An 11,547-nucleotide genomic window follows, 5' to 3' on the forward strand; every position below is an offset into this window, starting at 1 on the left:
GGACCCGGCTCGCGTCCTCCGCTGTGGATGCACCCAGGGTCCGTGGTGTCCCGGCGTCGCAGTGAAGGACATCTGGGAAGATCGCGTCCTGGGTGCACCGGGCCTGTGCAGAGAAACACACGGAGTAGACGTGGTGGGACTGTTAACAGATCGCTGTATACTTACCCCGGACTTGTGAGCGTCAGCCCGGGATGATTCCAGCGCGGTTCTCCGCTCTCTCAGCTGGGCCTGCCTCACCTCCAGGTCGCGAATCTGCTTTCCCACGGCCTCGAGCTCGAGCTGCACAGAGTGGAGACATTCATCCGCCATTAAAGCAAGTAACAGTGAGTACAGCAGTGGTAATGTGTGTGAATAGAGTATTAGCAATGTTAGCGCAGTTAGCTGCAACCACGCCGCTGATGCTAACGGGCTAAAAGCTAATAGCGGACCCGGGAGATCAAAATAAAACTAGTGATAGCGAGGCGCTCTGATTGTTTTTGTTGTAGAATACAATAGAGGATATATTCACACGTTATATAAACGGAAACGATGATGTATACAATTGTTTTTTGAGTTAAAAATAGTCAATGAAAAGAATATAGTGACGGAGCTCAAACGCAGTACAGCCGCCAACAACAAACAGGAAGTGACGTGAAAAAAAACAAGAAGGGCAGACTGGGAAAAAAATTCAGACTGGAAAGTTCAAACTCATACAAACAAATTCATGGACAAAACTATTTTTTGTATGGACCTGACATAAAAAAGGTTTAAATCTTTAATTTGGGGACATGCAAAATAATTAAAAGATCTCTCCTGAACTGCACCTTCACTTCAATTTTTCTCTTCAGTCTCTTTATTATGCCCTGTTATCCATCTCTCTCATGACTTTAATACTCAAGATTGAACAAAACTATACTTTACAATACAATACTCTACAATACTACAATATCTTTATTGAAAAATCCTAATACTGTACACGAGTCATGTTTTTCCCTTACAAAAATTAACCATGCTTTTATTAGCCTATATAAAAGTAAAATAACCTTTTTATAATTTTATTTTTTATTTTATTATTTTTTGCAAATGGATTTGTATTTATTTTTAAATAAATACATTTGTAAAATAATTTTACATTTTTGGTTACCACAGTTAAACAATAGTAACAATTTTCTCTGGATTTATAGTTAAATTTTAAAATGTTAATTTTCGTTAGGGTTGTGTTGTTGTCTATCGTAGCTCCCCCTAAATCTATATAAAAAAAAAATCTGATTTTTTTTTCATCTAAATTACTACTGTAACATTACAACAGATACTAATGATGACCTTTATATAGTATTTTGAGTGATGACTGATGAGCAACGATCTGCTGCTTGATTTAAACAAAAAAAAAAGCATCTTTACAGATAAAACTGACCTGAAACCCTGAACAGTAGTTCTGCTTCTCTGCTCCAGCAGTCCAGTCCACTCTACTCTCTCTCTCTCTCTCTCTCTCTCTCTCTCTCTCTCTCTCTCTCTCTCTCTCTCTCTCTCTCTCTCGCATTGATTACTCTGAGTCTGATCCAAACCGTCTGGCGGATGCGCGGAGAGCGCGCGAGTCATGACTAACACTTCATGATTTATTAAAGATTTAATTATCAAATGGCGGATTCGCAAATGATCGCTTTAGTACATTCGGCAGGCAATTATACAATAACAATATTAAAATAGTGGGGCAAATCATCTGCCAGGCCACCGGGATTTGTCCCGGTTCTCCCGGTGTCCAGTCCGCGCCTGATTTCCAACACGCAAAATGTGCAAGTCATATATTGGATTTTTTGTGCTTAATATTTACAGACACTAGTCCATGTCATGTTTTGATTCAAGTGTACTGACCTACTTTTGATATTCTGTCCGCGTTATAGGCATTACGTTTTTTATGACTGGATTCTACGAACTAGACTGTATTTCCGCATACAGGAAATTATTAGGATGTATGTCTCATAATAGTCAGTGTAATTTGGGAAAGAAATCAGTTAAATCTGTATGTGGATGTGTGTAAATATTCAAATGTAATCCCCTTTGTAATCGTTAAAAATTTCATAAGTAACTGTAATTTAATTACTATTTTTTTCTTAGTAACTGTAACTAATTACAGTTACAATAATTTTGTAATTAAATTACGTAACGCCGTTACATGTAACTAGTTACTCCCCAACACTGTTGGCCAATCAGAGCAGACTGTTTTTGTCAGAAGGAGGGACTTTGTAGAAAACGACGTGTTTGAGAGAGGCGGGGCTTAGAGGATCTACAATAATGTACAGTATTTGGAAAAAAAAAAAACAATTTTTTTAACATACTCTGTTATATCAAATACACAAAATAATGATCTTTAAAAAAGCATAATTTACAACAGCAAACAGTTAGCTAGTTAGACTATGCATATTGATACTTAAACAGAAAAAAAATATATATAATTTCACATTTGGATAAATTAAGGCTTGGTCTAGAAGCAGAGTTCAAATGTGTAAATGTGTCAAATGCTCAAATAATGTTTTTGAATTTAAACATCAACTGGCAGATGAAGGTTCGTCTTCTTTACTCTACAACACTGGCCTCAAGTGGAACCAACAAGAACTTCAGGTGATTTTACAGAGATGTTCATAAACGGTGTAAACTCTGTTACCTTGACATTCTCTCATACGAGACATGTGAGGTTATGAATGCAGATAATGTCGCTGTTTCTGTATATGTCCGTTTTTTGAGTTGGTATTTTGAGTGAGCTGATGATGATTAATCAGGTCAGCTATTTTAATAGCAGAAATATTGCAAATAAAACATCCTGGAAAATAAATGTATTATTATATAGGCTACTATATTATAATTATATTTAGGTTTAAATTACCATGTTTTTATAAGATGAACTATGAGTTAGGACACATTAAATTACAGTAAACACACTCATTAATAAATAGGCCTACCCTTAGTAGCCTAATAAACATTAATCTCAACGTACACCCAATGTCTTACTTATATAATTATTTTTATAATAATATAAATGTATTATTGCTTAAATGTATTATTTTTGTAAAGACTTGAAATGTTATTTTTATCCTATTTCTTCTTCCAGGAAAGCTAAAGCCTTAAAACAGTCTATATTGTGCACGAAATATAATAATTATGTTTATATATATTTAATGTGCTATTATTTTTTCTACTTTTTTTCTTTCTTTCTTTCTTTCTTTCTTTCTTTCTTCTTGAATTTAATTTATTTTAATTCAATTAATAAAAAAATGGTTATTTTCCTGGCTTTTTGTATATTGTTTATATCTCTTGTTATTGTAATCTGTTTTGAGCTGTAAATGTGTGTATTTACTTTTATGTAAAAAAAAAAAAAAAAAAAGAAAAGGAAAAAAAAATATATTATGTTAGAAGCCACGCCTCGAAATGATCAAACCTATCAAGGTGAAGTGTACAGCTGCGGTACGTCACGCCAGTCATAAAAAGCTCCTCGACGACTCGCCTCACGAGTCTGTGAGCTTCACTTGATGAAACATCTGACGGAATAAACCTGCCTTCGAGTCCAAGTCGAAGTCTTCTTCTGGAGCGCTGCACGATGCCACGGTGCCAGTAACTCACTGTCCAGAAAAGCGACGCTGATTAAACCGTGTTGCCCTGTTACTGTAAAATGTGGGCGTGAAGAGGAGGACAGTCATAAGAGCTCGAGGTCTTGGGGTGGATAACTTCAACTTTATACAGAGTAACAACTCACTGGAGTATCGAAGCTCTTCAAGGTGAGTCGCCTTCCGTGAGTACACATTTGCATTATACACTCAAACTGACTAAGTTTCAGCGCATGAGCTGAGAACTTAAAGCTTGAAATGCTGTGTAGATTCATCAAGATACGTTGTGTACTGTAATCCTGCTGCTGTGGTAGGTGTCCACATATTGTTTACTTACAGGTTATAGTTAATCTAGATAAACAAAAGCACATATGTTTAGAAAAGTGAATTTTATATATATAAAAAATTATAATCAAATTAAATACAACTAAACTGTCTACTTTATATTTTCGAATATCAGCGTAACGGATATGGCTATGTGAAAATTAAACAAGATATTAAAATATATACAAGAAAAAGTGATGATATTAAACCTAGTGGTTTAAAGGGTAAAGATTAATTCGTTTTTGGAGGCTGCACTGTGATCCTTAAATAGTCTTTTGAATGATTCATCCTCTAAACCAGGGGTTCTTAACCTTTTTGATGTCGGGGCCCAAATTTTACAGTACAAAGTGGCCCAGGGCCCAATCAGATATTAGCACTGTATTGGTTTATTGATCTCACCCTTGGTTTGATTTGTATTCAACAACTCCACTTGCAGTTTAACAGTATATTATTCATGTGTATATAAACCTGCACATACAACAAGATGCCAAACACACAATTCAGGGAACAAATCAGTCTGCATCAAAAACAAAATTAAAAGATTTTACTTAGAAAAATAAATAAATAATATAAATAAAATAAAAACAATAAAATGTTTTGCTTAAATTCAAAATAATATTTTTCAAATTAAATAAATTGTAAATGAAAATTTAAATAAAGTGCAAATGAAAAAAAATATAGCTTTATATTCTTCAAAATAAAAAAAATTATAAAAAATGGGCTGCTTTTTATTCTTTCTAGCACCTGATGCTGTTATTATTTTAGATTATTTTATATTTAAAATCATGTAAAAAAAGAAAAACAACAGTCTATGGTCCAACACTGTTTTTCTTGATTTCTTTGTGTTCTAACATGGTTGGCTAAATGTTAATGTTTTGTCCGGTTTAATTATGTTTATTCCAGTCATGCAACTACTGAAATTAAACTCCACACCACTTCCTTTTTTTAATTGTCCTTGTAAAAAGGATCGGAAGTGTCATATAATAATGTGAGGTTTTTCAACTTTAAGGATGAACCTCTTGTCATCTATTTCTGGCCTCCTACCATGAATATAGTAATGTGAAATTTGATTGGGAGTCTGCACAGGGTGTTTATTTTGAAATGCACATGATTCTTTACTTCTATTTTGTATTTTCTGTGCGGTTTGGACGCGAGGTGCGTCAGAAATAGACCAGGCGCCTATCTTTAGTGAAGCGGTGCGGAGATCAGCTTCTGGGACGGAGCGTCTGGTGTAAACACAAGCATAGACTAGAGTGGCTGCGATCAGCTCCGGTGGTCACGTCGGAGCCGTATTTGTCATGTATCTCAATGTTGACCAATATATTTGCATCACACGGCATAATTTAATGTATGGTTTAGGATGCACTTGATGACTATTTGGTCAACACATATTCATGTATCTGAAGTACTGAAAAGTTATTTTTAAAAAGAGATTCTATTAAAAAAATAAAACCGTTTTGAATTGGGAGAGCCACGTCCCCTTCATTGTCCCTTCACCCTGACCTCTGCCTTAAAGAATTCATCATTAAAATCAACTGATTTGCACACCATATAGTTTGCTGTTAATAATTATACAAGGTTAGATAAGTTGATACAGCTGTTTTTCTCATTTGCCTCCTTCCAGCTGTAGCTATGGTGAACAGTCAGGTTACCGGCGGCGTGTGTTCGTCCAGGTCGTGCGCAGGCTGTGGGGGTCACATCGCTGACCGTTTCCTGCTCTTCTCCATGGAGTGCTACTGGCACACGAGCTGCCTCAAGTGCTCGTGCTGTCAGGCTCAGCTGGGAGAGATCGGGACCACCTGCTACAGCAAAGGAGGCATGATCCTCTGCAGAACAGACTACATCAGGTCAGACGCACACTCCAACACCAAAAAACCCGAGACAGATTCATTGTGAGAAGTGTTACAGTAGATCTATTCAATCAACTGATAATGGATGACAAAATTAATTGAGCATAAGTAGCTTCTTTTAAAACCGTATTTCTGTATGCCCCCTCTTAGCTCAGAGCTCATGACCTTTTCAACGGCATCCAGCAATTAATCACTGACATAATCTGCTGCACTGATATTCAGCTTATTGTAGTAAAACTCTTGAACTAAATATAATCACTAAATTTATCAAATCTAGTCTAAACCTGTCATTTGTTTCCCCATTACTATTAATAATAATAATTTTAATAATTGTGACATACAGGGAGAAAAATCATTTGAACCTTTTATAAATCCTTTAAATTTTCTCTGTTTTTACACAAATTGCATTGCTGAGCATTACCTTTCCACCCTGTTTCCCAATATTTGTTTTATTTTTTGTGAACAACCACATTTTTTGGATGGTTTTAATGTGATTTAGAGGTTTATCAGTTACTACAAACCAGGATTTGGTCCCAGACTAGCTGGTATAGCTTGACACGGGCAACATTTTCAACCATGTCAATTGTAACCCTGTTGACATTTTACTTGTGTATATATATTTTTTAATTGAATAAATCTGTTTGACTGTATTATCTGCTAAAATGTGATGCTTTTTAATGTTTACTGCAAACAATGCACACAATCACAAAAAAACAGGTAAAAAAACAGGTTTAGTAACAGGGTTGAAAATATAGAAAACAACATAAAATAATCAGAACATTAAAAAAATTATATTTTGTTTGAACTTTTTAATTTATACTCCACTAATATAACTTCTAAGCACCTAATTTCACCAATCAAGTGCCTTTGTGGAGTCACCTTATACTTATATTAATTGCTCAGTGAACCATAAATAGTTCAGGTAGTCTACAAAATGTACTGTAAGGCCATCCTTTAAAATATTTTGGTTTGCAGTAACAGTAAACATTTTTTTAAAAAGGGTCGATAGGTAGGTCTATATATATATTGTTTTTTCAAGTTTCAATGTAAAAAAAAAAAAAGTAAATTTTGGTGATGGTGATTACGTAGGTATGAATTTAAACAAATTAGCATATCGTGACGTCACTGACTGGGTCTTCAACCGGTGCCTTTGGGCGCATCGTTGCAAACCTCATTTTGATGCAGGCCATATGGACCACAAACAAATTGAAATCTTTGTCAAAAATATGTTTATTGCATGAATTTCAGGTGAGAAGAAAAAAAATGAGGTACTGTTATACTGTTTTACTTGCATCCACTGCTAGGTGTCAATGCAACCCACAAATGAGAGACCGTTTACTTTGCTTTCTTGGGTTGTCACTTTTGTGAAAGAAATCCTGTTTGATTTGAGTGACAAGTGTTCATTGGATCAATTGTAAAATCGATTTTGCATGTCTAGATGCATTTTATACAGCAAATAACATATAGGTAAGTCCAAAGACCAATATTTCTGATGACTTATTGGCGTGAAGTTTTGTGCACAATGACAAACAGGAGTGCAACATTCTCGAAAAACAATAAGCAGAGTGGACTGCCATAATGCAAAACATTCAACATGGCTTCAACATGGCTGTGTTTACGATTAGAAATTTCAAAAAAAAAAAAAAAAAAAAAATCGCATACGTAGGCGATTCTAGCCCGAATCTGTATGCATGAATATCGGCAGAATTCACATTTCTGTTGTAAAAAGAGAAACACTGTGCAGAAGTATTATTTGCTGTTATGCGTGTTTGTACGAAGCTGCAGTTGCTGTGTTGCGCGTGTTCCAAAAAAAAAAAATTAAAAAAAAGAAGAAAATTGGATGCGCTCAGAGAGAAGGCCGTTAAAATCAATTTCCTATTTTCGTTTTCGAAACGTGATGGTTGGTCCAATCGATTCGCACAACAGATTTTCGAAGAATTAGACTAGACGGGAGAAGGGAAGGAATGGGAAAAGATCTGGGCACAGATTTTCCAGAACTTCGTGCCAAGTTAAAGCGGTGTCGAGCTGTTTTAATGAATGTTTTAGATGTATTATGGTGCCCGAACCCGTATGACTTTGAACCGTGACCACGAACATTTAGTTTACTGCAGCCACAGCCATCATTACCAAACGCGAACCATTGACTCTGACAGTGAGTGAGAGTCTGAGACAAAGCGAACGCACAGGCCACAGTGTGACATCCGTGTAAACACAGATGACGTCACAGGTTTTTTTTTTTTTAAGAAAGAACGTAGTCTTCATTTGTATGTAGGCCTAGGCAATTTATACATTTAAAATACTTACTAAAATATAATTAAGATTTTTATTGCTTTTGTATTAGTTGTTTGAAGAGTAAAAAAAAAATAATAATTGGTCGGTCTTAATGCAAATGTACAATCGGCAAGTCAGTCGGACTAAAAGCAAAAAATAAAAATAAATAAAAAATTGAGTCGGTCCTAAATTTACAGGGTCGGTTGGGTTACGGCAAACAAGAATATTTTTAAGAATGGCCTAAGAGCAAATTATGAATGGAAATAACAAATGATCTTACACTCTTGAAACACCATGCATGGGTTTAAGTTTTAGATTTAACAGTTAATAATGAGTGTGAAAAAGGCTTTTAACTCACAGGCCCATATTTTTTCACCTCCACATTTAGTAGTGACCACATCCGAAATCTTAATCATTATAACAAAGACGCAAGTCGATAATGAGACCATTTGAGGCAAGAGTCTCCACAGTCATTTGCAATTCAAATAGCCTAGCCAAAGTTGTCTGAAGCTGTAGTTGTCATGCTATGCTGACAAGCATTTTGTTCTTGTGTTGATTTGCATTGGACTCATTTGCATCCACCGGGTGCTGATGATCTCTGCAGATGCATTCTCACACGCTCCCACAGAGAACATCAGAGACGCTGCATGCTGTCTTAGATGCATCACACGGCATCATTTAATGTTAAGCCTGTTGTGTCAACTCTGTGGGAGATCATTATAGCTGCGCTCTTGCAATAAAGCAAAACCAGGATCTACAATGCGTTTCTTCTACTTCTTTTGTGTGTTCTGTGTTTTCCAGGTTGTTTGGGCACACAGGGGCTTGCAGTGCATGTGGTCAGTCCATTCCCGCCAGTGAAATGGTCATGCGAGCACAGGGCAACGTCTACCACCTCAAGGTTGGTTATGTGAAGCATGACCATGACAGCATTGTAAAGAGATAGTTCACCCAAAAAATAATATATACTGTCAATTACTCGTCTTTCCAAACCTGTATTAAAAATGTTATTCACTACCTTTGTGTCTTTCCAAAACCTGTATGACTGACTTTATTCTTGACACACAAAAAGATGTTTTGAAGAATGTTTTTGTCCATACACTAAAAGTCAATGGGGTCCAAAATGGCATTGGACCCCTTTTGAGTTTAATTTAAATGGACGATAAATGAAGACAATTTTTCTTTTGCTCCACAAAAGAGCAGTCATGCAGGTTTGGATAACATGAGGGTGAGTAAATGGCAGATTTGTAAATTTTTGGCTGTGCTTCACTTTAACTTGAGTGCTATATTTAATGGCTTTCTAAATGGCAGATGTTCAGTAGAGCTGAATTAAACGTGTGAATATTTATTTATTTGTCATATTGCAGTATGGTACTTTTATTTCTCTGGGCCAAGCCTAGATATATTACAGCTTCTCATAATAATGTTCTCCTGATGCTCTTTCTTTTAAGATGGATCTGACCTTGGTTGCACAAGAATTAACTCATTAAAAAATAATTTTAAGCACTGAGCCGGAGTTCTCTAAATGCTAACCCTGCATAGCAGCGCTGCATGCTTCAATAAAACGCATGTGTAATAATTCAGCACTTAAAACACGCCATGGGGTTAAATTGACTCAGTTCTCTCTTTTCTGTTCCAGTGCTTCTCCTGTGCAACGTGCAGAAACCAGTTGGTCCCCGGTGACCGATTCCATTATGTGAACGGCACACTATTTTGCGAACACGACCGGCCAGGAGCTTCACTCCTTAATACTCACCTGCAGAGCAACCCGGTGCTACCGGACCAGAAAGTGAGTTTTACTCTTTAAGGTCATATTACAAAACCTAAAGTGTTGCTATAGAGGACAAACATCCAGTTTAACCAATCTTGTCTTGTAGGTTTGCTGAAGGACTTCCTCTCTCTCTCTGCTTACCCTCCAGTGTCCTTCTCATCACAGCTCTTCAGTGACATCCTCCAGACACCCCTCCTTTAAAGCACTTACGTTTTTACTGCCTAAATTCTTAGGCTTAAATGGAAAAAGTTTATTTTGGGAGGGAGAACGAGTTTGGGTTGAGAGCGAGGGAAACAAGTCTTTATATTTGACTTCATATGAAACTCTGGTGGATTGTGGCTTTCTTGCCCCCTGAAAACAGAAGTGACTTTTTTCTCACAGGATATCCTGGCTCTCTCACATCTAACCTCAGCGAGAGGGCTTCAGCTGAAAGCAGTTTATGCCTTTTTTTTGAGTCAAGATGAAACCGTGTTTACAACCCGTTTTTGTCCATAATCCGACACATACACTATTTAAAAAGGATCCATATTATTGTAGACTAGTTTGTACTGAATACAGTGTTTTCAGACTTTAGCCATGTAAATGTTCATAAGCAACTGAAAAAAGGCACAAGTCAGGGCATCTCAAAACTTCTCCAGGCCGCCAAAACCCCCTTAGACTTCAGAGGGTTAAGCACAGCTCAGACAGAATCACTTTCAAACTTTTTTTCAAATGCGTTGAATATGCATGACCAATTTGAACATGGGCGAAGTCCATATCAGTAAAATTTTTCGACCACATGCAAAACTGTAACCAATCGCAAGACATGGATCTCTCCCTCAAAATTGGACCGAGCAGTAAATGGGACTCACAAATGTTGCCAAATTTTGATTTCATGTTGACATCAAAAACAGAATATCTTCGTACATCTTTTGGACATTGTTTAGGGTGTAGAACTGTAAATACGTTTTTATACCAGTTCTCTCTGTAACAGTTGGATTATCTGCTCAAAATGTGGTGTCTATTTAAGGTGTAATTATCCAATAAATATGAAATCCTACAAAACCCAGCTGCCAAGAATAAATTTGTTGTCCTAGTTATTTTTATTTTTCTCCTAGTTATTAGCTTTGCTCTCAGCGGTGCAAACCTGATTACCCAAAGGGTTAGTATGAATAGGGCTTGAGCTCGGACCATTACAGAAGCAATTAAATGTGAGCATGGAGTGTGTAAGTTCATTGTAAGTGCCGTATCTGTGCTGCGATTGCACTGGGGAGGCTGAACTCTGCTCTGATCCCGTGTTTGAATTTAATAAGGACTAATCTGCTGCCTAGTTAATTAAGAGGCAGTCGCTCCTTTCCGTTCGCTGCCTCAAAACAATCAAACACGTTAAATGTTTACCATGTCGCAATTAAAGTACACAGCACAACTTTCTCACAACTTCCCTTTCCCTTCTCACAACCTCATGCCCTTCAAGCCACCTCTAAACTAGTGGGAAATTGCTCTTCTTGCTTTAGAGAGAAGTAATTGACATTTCTAAAAAATAATAATAATAATAATAATTCAAAAAAACAAAATTCTTCTTTAATGCAATTAAATTTTTTATTTTTTCATTAGTAATTGTTTAGATTTTTGCAATTAAATATAAAGTTGATATCCAATAAATTACTTTTTATTTTTGCTTAAAATTATTTCTGCAAATAAAAATGCATTTTATTTATATATATATATATATATATATATAAACAAAATTAATTAAATGCAATTAATGCATATATAT

General features: G+C 36.1%; 1 protein-coding gene across 3 annotated transcripts; it reads left to right on the plus strand.

Annotated features, from left to right (window-relative positions):
* Nucleotides 1–3,481: 3,481 nt before the first annotated feature.
* On the plus strand, nt 3,482–10,636 carry LOC132115096 (LIM domain transcription factor LMO4-like). Of its 3 annotated transcripts, none has more exons than XM_059523495.1 (5): nt 3,482–3,749; nt 5,527–5,749; nt 8,825–8,921; nt 9,660–9,809; nt 9,876–10,636. In XM_059523495.1, exons 2-5 carry the CDS (start codon nt 5,535–5,537, stop codon nt 9,990–9,992), a joined length of 579 nt encoding a protein of 192 aa, XP_059379478.1. In that variant the 5' UTR covers nt 3,482–3,749; nt 5,527–5,534; the 3' UTR covers nt 9,993–10,636. The 3 variants fall into 3 exon arrangements, with proteins under 3 accessions (XP_059379478.1, XP_059379481.1, XP_059379479.1); XM_059523498.1 differs by having other exon boundaries at nt 9,898–9,977; XM_059523496.1 differs by having other exon boundaries at nt 9,660–9,828; nt 9,909–9,963.
* Nucleotides 10,637–11,547: the final 911 nt, after the last annotated feature.

The sequence above is a fragment of the Carassius carassius genome, chromosome 34 (genome assembly GCF_963082965.1).
Source record: "Carassius carassius chromosome 34, fCarCar2.1, whole genome shotgun sequence".
NCBI lineage: Eukaryota > Metazoa > Chordata > Actinopteri > Cypriniformes > Cyprinidae > Carassius > Carassius carassius.

Bases quoted from the DNA above. Each gene is read 5' to 3' on its own strand.
- LOC132115096 (XM_059523495.1), top strand. From the start codon at position 5,535: ATGGTGAACAGTCAGGTTACCGGCGGCGTGTGTTCGTCCAGGTCGTGC. The intron at 5,750-8,824 runs GTCAGACGCACA...TGTGTTTTCCAG, and splicing joins TGCAGAACAGACTACATCAG to GTTGTTTGGGCACACAGGGG. The intron at 8,922-9,659 runs GTTGGTTATGTG...TTTCTGTTCCAG, and splicing joins GCAACGTCTACCACCTCAAG to TGCTTCTCCTGTGCAACGTG.